The 19,221-nt window shown below is 38.5% G+C and overlaps 1 protein-coding gene across 3 annotated transcripts in view; it reads right to left on the bottom strand.

The window, feature by feature from the left end:
- Positions 1-19,221, bottom strand: part of EPHA6 (EPH receptor A6) — a 515,739-nt gene that overhangs the window by 119,490 nt on the left and 377,028 nt on the right. For 2 of the 3 annotated variants that reach the window (XM_075169512.1, XM_075169520.1), the window contains 4 exons: positions 16,731-16,778; positions 16,145-16,307; positions 5,740-5,848; positions 1,402-1,472 (listed from right to left, as the gene is read on the bottom strand). In XM_075169512.1, the coding sequence (XP_075025613.1) occupies positions 1,402-1,472; positions 5,740-5,848; positions 16,145-16,307; positions 16,731-16,778 (391 nt within the window). The remainder of the gene's footprint in view (positions 1-1,401; positions 1,473-5,739; positions 5,849-16,144; positions 16,308-16,730; positions 16,779-19,221) is intronic. The other variant, XM_075169531.1, reaches the window with a different exon arrangement.

The raw sequence follows: 19,221 nt of genomic DNA, 5'->3' as shown, positions 1-19,221 counted from the left end.
GATGGTTTTCTTCAGCACACAGCAGAAGCATAGGATGTAAAGGATGTGGACATGACAAATCTGGGAACAGGAATGGGCAATGCTAACCAGTGCAGGTTTTGCAACGGAGCTTTTTTTAAAACAGCTTCAGCCAGTCTAGGAGAGGTCACCCTTATACTGATCTCAGCAGAGACTGCACAGCCCCACATATTGTTTCAAATTGAGATGGTGGATACCAAATCTATAGGTAGTCAGCAGTCAGATAAAGACTGCTGCTAGCACGAAGAAGGTACTTCTTATGGAGGCGCTGAGTGCTCAGTGTAAAGGAGGGAGTATTGTTGGCAATACAGTCTTAACTGCTGGGGTAAATCACAGTAATTCCTCTTTATCCTTGGCTCTACAGAGCACATACATGAGTAGAGACTTGCCCCCTCAAGTCTGATGCTGAGATAACTGCCAATGAATGAGAAGCCTCTGAGATGAAGCTTTGTGTCAACATGAAATACAGTCATCCTTTACCCTGTCCTGAAAGACACTGAGTGAGGCTTTTCTCAAATTCAGTCACGGTCTGAGGCATATATCAAACTCTCCAGCAGGAAGGTTTTTGTCTTCTTTCCTTTCTGACCATGTTTGGAAACCAATGACAAACAAATCTTCCTAGGAAGTATCCTTTATGGGGAAATGTGCCCTTTTCCTTGACAGAAAGAGCCACTTGGCTGCATATAGTGGTGTCACCTGAAAAAGGATTTTACTTCTGGTGACTTAGCTTCTGGCTTGATCATAGTATTTCCACGGATGTTATAAAAAATGACAATAAAAAAATTTAATACCTTTTGTATAATACCCTTTGAATAAATATAACCTTTAAATAGCTACTCTAACATAAAACAGTAAAGCTAGTAGCTTAAACTAAGTAGCGAAACTAAACTAAATAAACTAGTATACTGCCCATGAGAGATTGCCAGGATTTTCTCTCACTGTACTGATCAGTGAGCAGGAACATGAGGGAAGGCAACCCATTCCACTTTTTATTTCTTGGGTGGCTAGAAGTGTAGATCCCTAAAGCCAAAGAGAACTGGATACAAATAAGGCACATAGTCATCAAGAGAGGAATTTTGAGGCAGAAATTCAATATGGTCCAGACCAGCTGAGAATTCAAAGAAATATACCTGAAAAACTGTTAAATATTATTAATAGAATACCAAAAAAACCTTACTAACTAGAGTTCAGTAGAGTCAATTCAGTGAAATTATTCAAGAGGACATACAAATAAAAATAAACACCCTTGATGGTGCAGACAATAAGGAGTGATCCAAATGGCCAGATTAAAACATCAAGGGCAAAAGCTGTACAGAAAACAATGAACATTCTTCATTTAAAACATGATATATATATTATGTAACACAGTGTTGAACTACTTACAATGTCCGTTTTGCAAATGAGCCCTTCTTTTCTCTTCAGATTTCATTTTGGCCTTTATATACCACTGGCATCTTTTAAGAAAAACAAGTGAGGTTTTAATTAAAATACTTGTCATGCATAAAATAAATGTACGTTAAGTTTTATCTGCGCTTTTATGAAAGCCAAAATCTTTGCATTTGGAATATATATTTAGTTATGAATCTAAAGACAGAAATATGCATGAAAAACTACATACGGATTAGATACAAATAAAAATAAATCATGATTGAATGATTAGTATGAAAATGACTACTTAAGTTCAAGTTTGATGCAATACTTTATTTCCAAGTTTGACTCCTCCAAAGAATCCTGATACTTTAATAAATGATTACTTCCCTGCATTCCTGTTTTCATACATTGGTTTGTGCTAATTAAACCTTATCCTATTAACTTCCATATCCAAGTGAGTCAAAAAAGCTCACATTTTCTTCCTAAGATAATAGTTTCCACTACTTCACCGTGCTTCATGAAAAAATAAAATATTTTTTCACATCAGGACCACTTTTTTTTTTCCCTGAGTAGCTCTGTGCAGTCTGAGCCAGGCACTGACTTATTATTTCTTCTAAGATAGCAGCTATCATACAGGATAAACAATACGTAGCCTGCTATGTGAATATGATGATTTAGCATAAGCCTGTATGATTGCTATAAAATTGCAAATCCTTGGCAAACAGCACAAAACTCTGTGGATGTTCATGAATTGTTAGCAACCTTACCTGACAATGCAAGGGTATGCTGGAGAAAACTGCCACATGGCAAGCTTTCAGGTTCCCTGTAATGAAATCTCCCCCAGCCTGAACACTGCCTACCTGCAGGACTGTTAATGCTGATTTAGAGAGTCACATGATAGAAGCAACTGTTTCAGTCAAGAAAAAACAAAATATTTGCTCTTGGTCTTAAAGCTCTTTCTCACTCAGTGAACAGCCTAAGCATCATTTAGAGGGAAATCTTTTGGGCTAAGGGCTAGGCTAAGGGCTAAGGGCTAGGCTAAGGGCTAAGGGCTGTTGGGGCACTGATCCCAGTGGAGAACAGCAGTGCATGTGGACGTGTGCTTTGGTGTACAGACATTCAGTACCAAGACCAGCTTGAAAAAAATGACTGGCCTCTGTGTGTTCATTACCAGCCTTATAAAATAAAATAAACTGTAATTATAGATAGCATATCCAGTAAAATACTAACAATGGAGATATGAGAAATATGTGAACTCACCTCATTTCAATGCTTCATTTACACTACTGAAACAGAGTAGGAACACTCACAAATTCACTCATTGCTACAGAGGTGATGACGAACACCCGAAGGGCAGAAACTTCTGAAGCTGTCATGTTATGTACCCTTATGGAGGGAAACAGCAACCAGTGGATTCTCAGTTTCTGTGGAAACCTTCAGATTGTACACCAATTGCTGGGACCACTAAGCATGCCAGTGCCATTTTTAGGACCTGGACAACTGGTCTGTAGGATGCCAACAGCCAAGAACACTGAACATGAGCTCTTACGCTTAAAGCGTCTGCCCAAGGGAACAGTCAAAGAAACAAGGCTTTAACCCTGTCCAATCCTCCTAAGTATGCATGTGGCCCCAAAGTTCGACTACAGAAGCCAGTGAGTAATCAGCAGCAGAGGAGTCTTCCAGCTCCAGCTCCCCATGCCCTGTTGCCTACAGAACAATCGGAGGGGCATAATTTCTGTAATGCTAAGAACAAATCACACTGAGCTTTAACATCGCATTTCCTGGAATGTAGCCAAGACCCCCGTCTCACTGCATGTCCTGCGCCTCGAAGTCTCTGTCGCTTTCATTTTTCTATCTGCGATTGCCAGCCGTGCTTCCTGCTTGCTCTTGGTGGATAATCACTTAGCGAAGTGCAGAGGCAGGTGCTCATTGAACCCAGCCTCTCCACTATGAATAGACTCATCAGCAGCCCTGTGACTCGACAGCTCATCAAATTGCTAATTCTAAACAGTGAAGCAGAGCACATCTGTAGGGTACCAATGCCATTTTTCACGCAGAAATTTGCCTCCAGTCCTAGAGTAAATTGAGTATTTATTCAAAATTTTCTTGCTCTGTATTCTGTGGAATACACTCTTATCACTGCATTTAAGCAGCACTTCAAAATGAATTCATATCTTACATAATTGAAATGGTCCCATTGAGTAAGATGTTAGAAAGCTAAGAGAATCTCTGATACCCTTAGCATTAGCAAACAGGAGGAATAAACACAGAAAGAAACCCATTTCCATTTTTTTTTTCATTCCTGAGATTAGTGAGTTTTTTCTAAAGGAAGAATTTGAGTTATGTTTCAGGATTCCATGTAAGGATTCCACACAATCATTTTCTCTGAAAGTTTGTCTCTGTCTGAATAACTCCTCTCTCTTCTGAAAGACCCTACTGTTTGTCAGTGTTTGTAGTCAACGTAGGAATATTTACTTAGCTTCTAAGATTATCTAAGGTCACAATATGTTCCAATGTTAACTTCTCCCATTAACTTCAACAGAATGTTAGACTTAACTGGTTTTATTACTTAGCGGAGAGAGCATTAATTCTCATAATGGTAGCTACTGTAGTGCCATATTTGGTTACTGCAACTAAAACCTCCGGCCTACACTGATAGGACTTCACTTTCTTTTCAAATTAGAGGTAATGATATACCAACAAAACAGAAACTTATCTTCAAATCTGAAAGCGCAGCACCGTCTATTGGTATCAGCCCCGTCTGTGATGACCATTATCACATTCAGAGGAGTCAGTGTAACTTCTTTTCTCTAAGGGTAAACAGAGGCTCTAAACCAGGACAGGAATAGTGCGGAATCCTACCCCAACTCGGGATTTTTTCAGTCCCCAAGCCAGGTAAGGAGGAAACTCCATGGAGAATCCTCCTCACATGGAGGCTCTTCCACCGGCTGTTTTATGCGTCGGAAGGAGGGAGAGGGGAAAAGGGTGGAGAGGAGCCAGAGCCCCCCTCCCCCCCCCCCGAGGTGACTGCAGGAGCTACGAGCCCGACTCCTCTGCGCGGAGGCCCAGGCCTCTGCAGAGTGTCGGTCTGTAGGTTTTAGGCCTTCTTGATCCGTGGCAGCATTGCGGTGCCACTGGTGTCGCACAGAGGAGAGGGGGACATAACGTCTTTGTCCTTTTAAATTCCGCTTTGCTTCCTGGTGATAGCAGGCGAAGTCCTGAAATCGCACAGGGAACACCCGGAGGCTCAGTGAAAAAGGAACCAAGGCACCACGGAAGCAGCTACGCCTGTGGGAATCTCAGCTCCAGCAAGGACTGATGGTCCGACCTCTACGTGCGTTTTTTAGCAAGTCCAAGTAGAATTTGTGAGTTCCCTTAAAACCTTCGGTGTGTAACTGAGCATGGCATCTGGCCACGCAAATCAAAATGCTTTCTCATCCGATCTGCATAATGTCATTATTTGATCCTTAGCAACACATCAACTGAAGGAAGGTGGGCAATCAGCACTGCATAAAAGAACTGTAAGTATAAGAATCAAGGTAGTTATAAAAAATAATCATTGTCCAGACTGGTGAATTCCCCTGCCAGTGCAACAGTACTGCTGTAATGTAGATTTAATTGGGATATCTTCAATCCAATTTAAAAAAAAAAAGCTAAAAAGCAATAAACCAGGGCCTTCAGGAAGCTATTTTCTGTTCACCAGTGATATCACAGGCAGTAGAATCATTCTAGTGTTTTGGAGTAAAGTTTTCCTTAATTTAATTTCACTACATAGTTCCTATATTTTCTCTTAATAGGTGCAGAAATGTGCACATAAAATATATATATAATTGTGTATGATTTTTCCTACAAATTTAATATAGTAAGAGTAATAAAAAATGTCCATTCAAGTGCCTTTAGCAAGCTACACTGCCAACCCCAAGACATCAAAAATCCTAAGGTTAGACCCTCCAAAGCTTTGCAATTGATAGTTACGAGATTTTGTAAAAAATACTGCGGTTCTTTGTTTTTTTTGTCTCCTAACGTCAGAGCGTAGAGGATGCAGGTACACTGTATTTTGAAATTCTCACTCTGCAGGCAAGAGGTCCAGAAACTTATTTTAAAAACAGCCATGCTGTTTCCTGATTTCACATAATTGCTTAGCTCTCCAAACTGGGTTTTTACCAAAACCAACACTCACAACAGAACTGTGAGTGTGAGTAGTGCTGAACAAAGAGGACATTCACCCCACTATGCCTAACCCTTATTTTAGCACTGAAAATGTGGTGAATGACTTAACTATTATTCTTAAATTCTTAGTTTTTGATGAGACTGACCCTGAGTGAATGAGAACACTGTAGTGTTAATTACCTCCCGGTGATCAGGAAGAACAAAGTGAGGATGACCAGGAGAGTGAATCCACCAACAGCAGCAGTGGCAATTACAAGAATCTGTCCCTGCTCCGCAGCCATATCAGAAGCTGAAAGAGAAGCACAAAGAAAAGAGGTTAAAGCTCCATCACCCAGGGCTCCTGCAGAATGGGTGATAACATTTCTCTGGTCAAATGTTGCAATTACTATGTAATAGTTTCCTTGATGCTTAACAAGGACACCAGATGTGAATGCGCCTGTAATCCATGTCCCAACTATGATGAAGGGGAGAAGATGTTTACAGGTTTTTAAAATGAGGAGTTGGCATTATCAGACACTTGCAATTCACTGAAGTTTGAATATGACAGGATATGGGACACAAAACTAGAACATATTTTTTCTTTAGCTATATTTAGCTTAATCCTGCATCTAATTCAGAACTTCTCTCCATCCAACTGTCCCAGTGAAGTCAGCAGCAGTGCCATGTATGTAAGAGATATTAAACTGGGTTCAGGAGAAAGCAAAGCAGAAAAAGCACACAATGTGTAGCCTCACACACTCTTCTATATGTCTGGTGTTTATTTTTATTGTCACAAAATGTATACAGTTTTACCTGTAACATGCTCTGGTGATTGGCAACACTTTAATTGAAAAGAAAAAATTGATTTTCTTATGCCTCATGTTTTTCTCTCTGCTTTTTGTAGGACATTTAGGAATTAAAAAAGATCATCTGAAATTATCCGGTCTCTAGACACTAGCTCTTTTTCTTAATTTATTCTATATAATATTAAATCTTTACATTGACAAAGTACCTACTTACAATCCAGTTGGTCCTCACTGTCCGAGTACTATATGAGCAGAAAAAGGCTCATTTTTTTCTCTATCTCCTGCCTTGTGAATCCAAAGTTTTATTTCTTAAACTCAGTTATACTCGGAGATTTTCACCACATGATGTTTACCTAATTCTTCCTTTCTGTTTCCATGAGAAACATAACATTGTTCTGAAAGGAGATTAAATAATTCTATTCAATGACCTCTGACAACAGTAGTAAATGTAGAAAAGAAAACAAATTTTAGATTTATCAGGAAAGCAACTTTGATTTTGTAAACTTGCAAACTGTTCTATAAGCAAAATCTTCAGCTTTCTTTAGGCACCAGACGAATAAAGCTTAGGGAAATCACCTAGGTTGCTGCAAAAAGAAAGCTCAGCAGGCTGTATTCTCTCACTTTGCAGTTGATGAAGCCCAATGCAATGCACACATGGCTGCCCAAAGCCTCATAAAATGCTGTTTCCAAGAAAAACATTTGGCTTCGAAATAATATTTGAGTGGTTTAGAAATTAGCAGTATGAACTGGCTTTGTAATAGTAGTAAAGCAAATAAAAACAATAGTAGTTTATGTCAAATTTTCAGCAAAACCAACATGTTAAATTTCTGCCATTAGGTTTCTCTCCATATAATTTAATAGAGATATGCACAGGCAGTAAATTACAAGGCATTCAGTATCTGTGGTCATAAGCTCTCCACAGACAAGTTAAATATATACATCTTCCAATAAATGATGTAGCAAATACTCACTGAATAGCTAATCTCCAAAACAGTATCTAGTGATATTATGGGAGTGGATTCTAGCTCTGCACTGTATTATGTTCCACAGGGTCAGATTTAGTTGGAAAAATACAACATAACAAATATCATGCCACACAAGAAACAATGCAAATAATAACAGGGTCTCCAAATCAAACGCTGAATACTATTTTCAGGCTGGGGCACTTGTGCTACATGTTGCAAAGATTGTTACAGCCAGGCACAGCTTGAAGTTGTAAATGGAGGAGGAGGTTTTAGATGAGTCTATCTTGCCCATCTCTGCAATGGAAGTGAGAGGGCAAACTGCAGCCCTCTTTATTTTTTAATAGAAAAAAGAGGTGTGCAAAAATAGTGAATTCAACAGGAGAAAAGCAAACCATAGGCTCAGATAAATTAGGTGTGCTTTTCTTCAACAGACAATCATTGCCAGGGAGTCAACCCGGGCCCTTTATTAATGAGAATTAAAGATGCAAATGTAGGGACTGATTCCATGGTCCAAAGCAGCACTCCACAGCTATCGAGATGAAGAAACTCACATGTCCTGGATCATTTCTGCTGAATGAAGCTGCTATTTCTTGATGTTTTAGCTAAAACAGAATGCAGTCTAGCAGCTTAATAACATATATTTTCTATCAGGAACCAGAGTCAAATTCATGAAGGGGAGAAATTCCAGACTGACTAAGTTCTTTCCACCTCTAAGCAATACGATTTTTAGCTGAGACAGTACGTACTTAAAAAGTGATCATTCTGTTTCTCTCGTTTGTATTTTACTGTGTTGGCAGAGGTGCCAGAGTCCAATATATTAGGATTTTTTTTCAAGTAGCCAAATCACTATGAGGGGCTTTCAAGCCTGAAACTTCACAGTGACCTTAATTTACTTGTCAGATAAAAATGTCAAATGACAGACAAGTATAATTGGAAAATGTGGATTTGTTAAAAACTGACAGAGAGGCAGGTAAGGCAAAATGATGGAAATACTTATTTTTGCTTGAAGTGATCCTTCTAGAAATCAATAAAGGCACAGTGCAGTGAACAACACATATATAAGCACATGTGTATGTGCATACACAGACTCACATGCAGGTAGAAGGTTCCATAAAACACTATCTAGGTAGTAAGAAGATAGTAACCAGGGACACCCAATAATTAAAATTTTTACAGCATTTTGCCATTCTAAATTATCATAATTGGTTTTTAAACTGAGTTTTTCTGTCTTGCATAATCAAGAATAGTCCTGAGGAGAAACACAATATGGTCGTATACCAATATGCACAGCTGATGGAGAGGAAAAATGAAGGAAAAAAATCACCGTCTGAGATCAACAGGCGGCCCAGATCAACAAGTGGCCCAGGGAAGAAGGGGGGTATGAATGCACCACCACAGGTTGCAAAGCCAAGTAAGTTCCTGCAACCTTATTTCATCTCTTTGTGAGTGCTGCATTTAATCATAGGAGTACATCGCATTTTTTCCAGAATCTCATTTGTTAGAAAACACGGCCAGCGTTCATATAGCTAAAATCAGTATTTTGTTGTCTCTACACTGTCCAGTGTGCGGTCTCATATCTGCCAACTATGCACCACCCAAATCCGTCCAGTGCAGGGATGATTAGTAACTCTGTGATCACAGGGATGAATGTGGCTGTATCACGTATGGAGCCGTACTCCATTTGATAGTTAAAGTTGATAGGCAAGGGTGTGAGGAAGTGCTGGTGCAAGAGGAATATGTAAACCACTAGCAGTGCTAAGACTCGTGAGGGAACTTAGTACCTACCTAAATGGGCTGGCTGTTTTGTCTGGTAGTATGTTTCATTCTCTCTGCTCAGTAAGTTCATTTTGACAAAAATATACTTTAAAAAATGAGTAGCACAAGATAAGGAAAAGGAAGGATTTATTACTTATCCCAGCAGATGATTAGATAGTATACTATAATGTTTGGGTGTCAAAACTCTTCAAACACATTGTAGCTGCAACTAATGTGGTTAGTCAAAGTGGTGATTTGATTTTAAAACTGCAGCATGTATCATACGTGTACCCAGAAGCATATTACCCAGATAAACTCTTCACTCCCGTTACTCTTCATGCTTAACTCAGGTTATATGCCTGAAATGACATTTAAAGTGTCTAATTGCATCATTCCAGCTTCCTTACTTAACACCATGCCCAGAAATCTCTTCTGCATCCTGCCTGGTGTCAGTTCTGTCTGCATCATCTACTCTTTACATCCATGCCCTGTCTCAGCTCCTCTCTGGGTTCTTCACCCAAATGTGTGGAGGAGGAGCTGCACTTTCCTTCCTCTCTGGGCTGAAGGGAAATATTCCGAGGCTTCTTCACTTCCTCACTGGGAAAAATGGTTTTAGTCATGGTGCAAGAGGATGAAAGATAGAGAGAATCTTCCAGCTCTGTTCTCCTTTTTTTTTTTCTTTGAGCAAATTTCTCCAGATTCTTTTAAAAGGTTGTGTATTTGGTATAAAAGGGCTGGAAGCCCTAATGTCAGCTCACTTCTGTCTCTTAGCTATATCCTTTAGTTATTTCAATTTGACATCTATCAGGCAGCGGACTTTCCAGCAGACTGAAAGATAAAAAAGTGACAGAAAGACAGCTAGACAGATAATACTGAGTAGCTGTAAGATAGATAAATGTGGATGGTGAGAACCAGAGCTCTAACAGGCAGGAACTGGCTGTCAGATGGATTTACAAGGCATTGTAAGCAACAGTGCTTAAGAACAATAGGAAAGAAAAATATAAAGTCTAATTAGGGTAACCTTTACATTTTCAGAAGTGCTGCAGTTCCTGTGCTCCAGTGAGCTGATGGGCTCCAATCTAAGGGGGAATGTGGGAAAGGGAGGAGGCAATGGAAAGGCAATCTTAAAAAGAACTTTTAAAGAGGAAAAATAATCCCATCACTAGCATAAGAATGTAAAACTTTTTGGTATGTATTTGCTTGAAAAGCCTTCTTCCAAGTGTTGCCCCTAACATAGGCTTCCTGACCAGTGGATGAATGGAAAGCCTGTGCACGCAGTTTGAGATCTGAGCAAGGATGTTGCTCTTGTTTAGGAAATGCAGAAGAAAAGTAAAGTCTCTAGGGCTTCTGGACACATACAGTAAAGAAATCAGATAGGCCAAAGTCAAATTTGAAGAACAAATGGCTGAAAACATAAAACACAGTAAGGAAATACTTCAAGATTAAAATGAGACATTCTGAGGTATGCAGTGCTGACTACTATTGAATGAACAGTAGGACTAGGCAGACATGTTTCTAAATATGAGATATGTGCTATGTCATTTGTTTGTTTCAATGAGAAATTTAATTTACTATTGTCAAAACATCAAACACTAACAAAAAAATCTCCATTTTGCATTGGTAATTCAATGTATTTCTAAAAATCCTAGGGACGGCTTCTCTATTGTGGCACGGATCAGAGCATGTGCCTGAAACAATATTGGACCTCTAACAGAATCAATGACCCCTCACTTGAGCTTTGGAGTTCTGGAAAGAATGGAACTCAGGGTCTAAATCACATCTGGTGGCAAATTCAAAATAGCATGATTGGAGGCTGAAAAGTTAAAGATAGATTTTATGGATGTGGGAAGAGGAGGAAGAATGTGAGAATTCAGCAGATCTGGCAATACAAGAAAGTCACCATCTGTGCCTGTGGTGAAGAAATTGAAGCTCTTGTTTCATCAAGATCAGGATTTAGGGACAATTAATTTTTCACAGTCTTCAAATTTATAAAATATCTAATCAGGTATTCATCAGCATTTTTGAACTTTTAATTTTTTTATTGCTAATATGATTTATTTGAAGCATACAAAAGTCTACATTGCTTTTGGATTAAAAATCATCATGTGCTTACATTTATCACTCTGTTCAGCCCAAGCACTAGTCCACACTGCACACATGCTAGTTTGCCCCTTAGTTTGCCCCTTGTTCCTTTCTGGAACAAGCCAACTAGTTCCCTTTCAGATTTTTTTTTCCTAATGATGGGAAGGCTGACAAGGAAAATACCCTCGGTTTTAGAACAAGCCCTGCACAAGAGAGCTCCAGCATGCAAACACTGCACTGCCTAACAGCTGTAAATTGTTCAATATTTTACAAATTCCTCTAGGCACAAGGGCCTCTGAGATGATATAGTAAAAAACATTCCTCCAGAAAAAAAGAATGCTTTGAATAATTAATTTTTAAAAAACAAAACAAAACAACCAAACAAAAAAAGTCTTCTGTACACGGCTAGTTAGAGAAAGAGAGAGAAAAATAGAGAGGGAGAGAGAAAATAGTTAGAGATTAAGGCATGTTTGCCCTGGGACAAATGATTTTTTATTCTATCCTAGGAAGGACCAGATTTTTTTGTGGTCACTCAGGTGGTTGGTACTCCTGATACATAAAAGCAGGAACTGCGAGTGAGGTTGTGCTTCAATTTATAGCCGCAGCAGTGGTACACGTTGTGTGTGCTGGAGTGTGTGAAACCCTGTCAGCTTTGCTAGAAGTGTTTTGCCTGTAAGGTGCTGAAACAGGGAGACTGAATAAAATGGCAATGAGTAACATGGTCAAAAGCAGTAGTTACTATGCTTTGCAAAGGTATTACATTTCCCAGCAGCAGCCTCTTAGCTTTAGCAGTGGAAGAAATGCCTGACAACATCCATTCATTCATCCCTGCTTCCTTGAAGAGAATTTTTCTGACTTTTCTAGGTAACTCCATTTCCTTTCACAAAGAAAGTACAAATTTTACTCTTTCAGATGTTCCATTTATTCGTCTCTGCGGCAGGGAGAAGAGTTCAACAGCAACATGCTCCCCAAGCAATGGGCTGCCTCAGTCTGCTGGCCAGTAAGTGAGGGTGCTTCCCAAAAACCAGATCAGCATTGCATGATTAACTACCTTTTTTCATTACTCCTACAGAGTTGGCCTTCTTTCTGCTTCATGCACCACCATTAATAACTATACCAAAATGTCTTGGTGTTCCTAGTAAGGATGTATCTAATTTTATCCGATACAACTGAAGTGGCACAGAGAGTGTTTCAACCAATAAACTGGAGAAGGCATGACAGCACTGTCCTGCCACGGACAGTATGTTTTAGGACGTTGATATACACGTCTCACAATTGATGAGCCCTTACTTTTTTACAACTTGTCTATCACTCTAAAGAAAAATCCTCATTTTGGATTGCTCACTTTACTGCTATTTATTAACAAATTATGTCAATATTCAAGCAGGGTAAATGGAATAACCTTGGATGTTATTTATACATCCTGCAACTGGTCCTGGAATTCTTCTTTAGATGTTAAGACTATAACATGTACAACTGGTAGAGCCGAAGGATATTACTAGCTAATGTCAGTTGAGATGGATTTTTATCAAACACATGAAATATTTTTTGTCCTTTTAATGAGATTGTTGGTTGATAAATTTTCTGTTGACAATACAGGCTTTTAAAAGACTCTATTCTTCCTGGCCTTCTGATGAAAATGTTAACTTTATATAAAATCAGTATAGCTCATATTAAATTGATTAAAATTTGGCTAACTGAAAGACCACAAAAAGTAATTGCAAATGTGGAAATTTCACCAAGTAACTTGTTTCTTGGGTAGGGACGGAGGGAGCCGCAATAGTCTGCCTTGGTCTAATACTATTTGGTATCTTTCAGAATAATTGAGAAAAATATATATTAAAAAATCAGAACATTTTCAGCTGAGCTGCATCCTGCCAGAGCAGTAAATGATGAAGATAGATTCCTACACAGCTTGACTTGGACTGGTTTGTAAGATAGATGCATGCCAGCAAGGGCGAATTAACATTTACATGTACTGATATAAGTATGTAGTCCAAGTCTCAACAAAACCCTCCTCAATCTCTCCATCTAAATGTAGGTCAGTATCTTGGAATACAACGCTACTGACAAAAATGTTGCTATGTTCTAGTTATTCAGCTGTGTAAGACAACTATCTAGTTCAGGCAGCAAGTCCTTAGACCTGTAAGTAAAAGAAAACTGAATTATAAGGAGGTAAATGGTGTTATGTCTGTTTATGACATCATAAAGAGATTTAGTTTTCCAGTTTAATTCAGTATCAGGTTCAGCTCTGACGTTATACTTCAAAAAGGGTGTTAAAATTTTAGAGAGTTACAAAATGATTCAATTTTTTGAAAAACTGGTTTTTTTAGAGTGAGAGAGAGCATTTATATCACTTATGGGAAAGACAAGAGAATTCTTAAAAACGGTATACACACATTTAGACGAGGAAAAGATTTCTGATAGTATTTGACTTTTTAATTTGGCAGAAAAGAGTCCCAAGGTAAAAGCTTATTAAAAAATAATAATAAAGAAATAAGGTGCAAATTTTTAATTTAGAGGCTTAAGCACTGGCACTATGTCGTGGTTTAACCTGGCAGGCAGCCAAACCCCACGCAGCTGCTTGCTCACTCCCCCTCCCCAGTGGGACCGGGAGAGAATTGGAAGGGTGAGAGTGAGAAAAACTCGTGGGCTGAGATTAAGACAGTTTAATAGAACAGAAAAGAGAAAATAATAATAATAATGATAGAATATACAAAGTGAGTGATGCACAATGCAATTGCTCACCACCCGTGCTGACCGATAACCAAGTAGCGATCGGTACTTCCTGGATCACGCCTACCATTCATATACTGAGCATGACGTCACATGGTATGGAATACCCCGCTGGCCAGCTGGGCTGACTGTCCTGATTATGTTCCCTCCCACCTTGTGTACCTAGCTCAGTCAGTAGGCACGGGACCTGTCCTTGGACTAGGAGGGCACTTAGCAACAACTGAAAACATCAGTGTGTTATCAACATTCTCCTCATACTAAATCCAAAACACAGCACTAGGAAGAAATTTAACCCTATCCCAGCCAAAACCAGGACACACTATCTACCTATAAATGTGGTGAGCTCCCCATTACTGGAAGACTTTGCATCAAGACTATTTGTATATGGTAGATGTTACATATTAATCTATTGTCATTAGCTGTCTGGAAAGTTAGAGTTACAGACATTTGGCCCGTGCTATGAAAGGGGTACAAATGAATGATCATAATCATCTGATATTGCCTTAAAGTTTAGAATAGGCCAATTTTCAAAATACTGCTGTGAGGAAGCAAGATATTTGGAGAGTAACAAAGCATCATCTGACTGGTCACTAAGTACTGCTTCAATATGAAATAAGTAATATTTACCAACAGGCATTTACTTTGCTTTTTTCCCCCTTTGAAATCTGAAGTAGTACCGTATAAATATTTGACTAAGACCACAGTCCTTTGAACTACCCTATTAATTAAACTGAAGTCTTTATCTAGCTCCAGGTACCATTTCAAACAGTGGCAGAATTTCTCTCGACCTCCATCTCAATTGATCATAAACAAAAACTTTTCTGTCTACATTTCCTTTCAATCACGCGATGAATTATATTTATAACAAATCAACTACTTTTAGTCAGGCATAAACTTAAGCAATAAATGTTGGTAAACAGCAAAGATATAATGTGTATTTATGTTTCACTATGAAGATTCACACTGACTGCTTAGAAGTAATAGAGGTAATAAATATTTAAGAGTGTTGTGAGCTCTAGCTCATCATGCGGCCCAAGGGCCAGTTGCATTAATGCAACTGAGAAGGAGACATGGAGCTGGGAAGGAGTGGGTGGAATCTCACTCCCAAGAGATGTTTCTATCAGCAGTGCCAATGAGAGAAATGTCACTGGAACCACAGCCTTCCTGATTTAGATGGGTAAGTCACATTTTCACAAACATGATGTAGGCTCGTAGAGGTTTAAATACCATTTACTTTTGATAAGAGTTATGTCCCTGGGTGCCTAAAGCCTAGTATTTATTGCATGAGAAGATGCAGACAGGATCTACTGGAATTCTTGAAAGCACCCAAGTGCTCAACTCCTATTCAAACCAATTGGCTTAAGTAGCCAGAAAATTTTACAAAGTCCAATTAGGCATTAAGCACTTGGAAATCTATCCCTAAAATATTTTTGAAATAGAAGATAAGAAGCAATGAAAATGGAAAACAAGCCCATGGGTGCTCTTGAAAACACATAGTTTTGAGTCTGTACTGTTTTGAGTTGCTTAAGCAACTTGAATTCTAAAACACTAATGAAAAACATGGTATATATAATTGGTTAATTAAAGTAATTTCATTAATGAGTGTTTTAGTGTTGTATCTACTACACTAATTTTATCTCAAATGCTTGTAAATATTTTTTTTTGCATGGAGGGCAATACATGACTTAAATATAAAATTGTTCAGAGCATGAACATCATACATAGTATCAAGCCTTTTTGCATATTCTGTAGAAATAGGTAGGCTTTTTCCTTCTTACTAAAGTAGGCTTATTGGTTGACGGAAATGCATATAAAAGTTTTCATTTTTTTTATTTGTAGAGTGTGGGAGCACTAAAAACTACACAGAAAAGATGCCATCACTGTGTTCTGGGAGCTTGCATGAAGCTGCTGGACTTAGGTAAAGCCTGACTACGGATATTTCTAGATGTCAAAAGGAAGGCCTTCTTTAAGCAAAGAAAGGATCATAGAATCATAAAGTATCTCAAGTTGGAAGGGACCCATAAGGAAATTTTGCAGAAGAAAACATTCCTTCAGTTGCAGTGTTGGGCTAAAATTTCTATTTGTTTTTATAAATCCAGAAGTGCGAGGCTGAGGTTTACTTGTTTTTTATCATACAGCAGTGGTCATTTTGTGAGAGGCAAATGCTATGGCTTCAGCCATTCAAACTCCCAATGCCTCATTGTTTTAAAATTAGATGCTACTTCTATTGTATTTGATTTTTTTTCCTTCAGTGAAACTTACTTTCATCTCCAGTTTCAAATTCAAACTTCTGGCTATAGCCGCTGTATCCTGCTGCCGTCCTGACTCTGATATGAAATATATACTTGGTGGCTGGCTTGAGACCTGTGATGATAACACTTGGAGCCTTGGACCTTGTGGAGGAATAGCTGAGCTGCTCATGCTCCTGAGGGACAAAAGAGGGGAGAAATTATATCAAGCTGAGTTGTACAAACTTTGCAAAAATGATATAGCAGAATTGAAGGTCCACACTCTTCTCATGAATGTAAGATGTGTTTATAAAAAGAGTTGCAGGTATGGATTTCTGTACTTTGATTTTGTGCTATAGTCATAAATGTATGATATGGCCTTGACTTAGATTTCAATTTTTTGTCTTTAATCTTGCATATAAGCATCACGTCTTTGTGTCTTGGGTTAGTAATTACACTGTAGTCAAAACAATATGGAATTAATACAAGACTACATTCACAGAAAATGGCAGCTAGAATGGTAGCTAATTATTTTTGCACAATGGACAAACTAGGAGGTCAGTAAATACCAGTAAGCTGTAAAGTAAAGATGTGGGAGTATTCAAATACCCGCTACTCACTTCTACCCGCAGGTAGTGCCAAAATGCCGGCGCTATCCGTGGGTAGACCTGTGGGTAAAAGAAAATAAAAATTAACTTTTTCTTTAAAGTCTGTAAACTTCTAGCATGGTTCAACTGCTTCACTGCTGTTGAACGTCATTTCTCTTTCCAGGTAGCTGTAATGTAGTCGTACATGAAATTCCCTTTCACACTCTATAAGGAGAAACACTCTCTGCAAAAGTCCCCTGTTTATCTCCTAGCAGTTGATGCTGGGCATCCGCTGAGAATTCCTGACTCTTGCAGAGATCGCTGAGAATTATGGTGTGCAGCGATTACTGGGAATTACCACTGCAGACCAGCTGCTGTAGTATGGAGACCGGCCACATCGATTGCTGTGCAAAAACTAAGTGCTGCTTTGCTAGGCAAGTCCTTGACGATACTTTTACGTGAGGGGATGACTTAAAAGAAAAGAGAGTTTATTCCCTGTCGTTAGTTACTGTCACTTGATAAATCAGTAATCTGTAATATTTTACATAGTGCCTTAAGGCTAGCTTTACTTCGTTGCAGCAGGATTTGTCTCCAAACTGACATATAAGCAGAAATGTCCTTGGCATATGCTTAACAATCCAACTGTGTTACCCATATACATTTATTATACCATGCAGTAATATTAGAGTATGTATAAGTTATTCAAAGGGTGCTTCCAGCCTGTTAAGAAGGAAACAATCTGGTTTGCAGAAGAGATATAACCAGGAGAAGAACAGGTTTCAGTTAGATTCTGTTGGACTTTTAACCTCTTCTGAGCAGCATACATATATTTTTTATATAAAACAAACAGTTTTAGATAAAACATGCTGAGTCAACTTCAGTCATGGTGTAACAAAGTCACATTAGCATAGGGCAGCAGGTATATCAGTATTCCCCCAGTAGGCATACAAGGAGATGGCTAAGAAAACCAAATTAAAAAACAAACACACAAAAATAATCTAATGATTCTGTTAAGTGAAGGAGGAGAAGGAAGGCAACAATGACCAATACCTAAAATAATTGCATTTAATGCTCACTTCAAACAGTGGAAATAATTTGAGAAACTATAGTAAGAGGAAGTGTTGATTTGTTCTACAGTTTATTACCGAACTCTGAAACAGCAAGAAGTGTATCTTTAAATTGAAATAGTAAGATACAGTGTACATGTATTCTTATGGATGGAGACTACGATTAATATACCATCTAACAACTTTTATAACTATCAGAAGATTTCTCCCAATTACTTGAAATGTTGTAACTTCATTTTGAACAGGCTAGTGGATTTTAGATACACTTTTTTTTTTTAGAAATTTCAGAAAATATCTATTTCCTTCTGACAGAAGGCCAATCTGTTAAAGTGATGGAATTTTTTTTTTTTTTGGTGATTAAGCTTGCTTCAACTTGAAAAATAGCATGTATGTCAACAAAAACAGTATAGGTTAATACTCAGATTTGTAAGGAAATAGAGAACTCCTACACATACAGAGGAGTTTTCATACTACTTTATGGACATTTCACAAACATTCAGTGTGTCATGAATACCTAATTTCTATTCTATAGCCTTGTTATATGTGCAACTTCCAGGGACTTCCATATATAGAGGGGTCATATAACTTAACATGTAACTTGGCCAGGGTATGCAAACTCGGAGAACACAAGACTTGAATTTATTTAGTAATGAAGCTGCTGACTAAAGTGTGTACATTTCTGCCCAAAGAGACCAAGTCTTTCAACACAAGCTAGCGACCAGCTCAAAATCAATCTAAGAATTAGGAAAAAAAAAAGAAACCCCCTGATTTTCCACTATCCTAAGACCACACTGAATCATAGGTACGGCCCAATGTCTGTGATCTTGCCTGTTAAATACTCTCTTTCTGCACTTCAGTCCAGGTAAAGACATGACATCCAGTGAAGGAAAGATTCTGGATACGTTTGTTAAAGGTTACATAAACAGCAAGTGCTTGTTTCATACAGGTATTAGCATGCTTCAGTTCACAGTTTTAGCTGGTTCTACGTGCTCCATCTGTCATGGCCCAGACATAGGTGGGCAGAGACTTTACACTCTGGAATGCTCTGGAAATTTTTATTTAGGCTCCACAACCTGTAAGCTAAGGAGGAGACCAGCACCTAAGGGATTTCACTGTATGATGTAATAGTTGCAAACCATTTCCTTTCCCCAGACTACCTTGCTGCTTGAAATCAAGTTCTAAGCATTTAACAACTTACTGTTTTTTCTGACCTGCTGGAGAGATTGCAGAAACGAAGTTTCAGAATAATTTGATGGAATTGTAAAAAGAAATAGTTTCCTTCAGAGAAGGATGGAAATGGAAATTTTGTCAAAAATTGGTGGAGGCTCCCCAAGATCCAATGATAAGTTTTACTCCCTGAGCCTGCAGAACAAGGCCAGTGGCAGCAAAGAACTGTGAATGACTTCTGAAAAAAACAATCTGAGCTAAATCTGTTATTACAGGCTAACTATTGCTTG

The sequence above is a fragment of the Calonectris borealis genome, chromosome 1 (genome assembly GCF_964195595.1).
Source record: "Calonectris borealis chromosome 1, bCalBor7.hap1.2, whole genome shotgun sequence".
Lineage (NCBI taxonomy): Eukaryota > Metazoa > Chordata > Aves > Procellariiformes > Procellariidae > Calonectris > Calonectris borealis.
The sequence above is the reverse complement of the archived record's forward strand: the minus strand, read 5'-3'. Positions and strand labels throughout refer to the sequence as shown.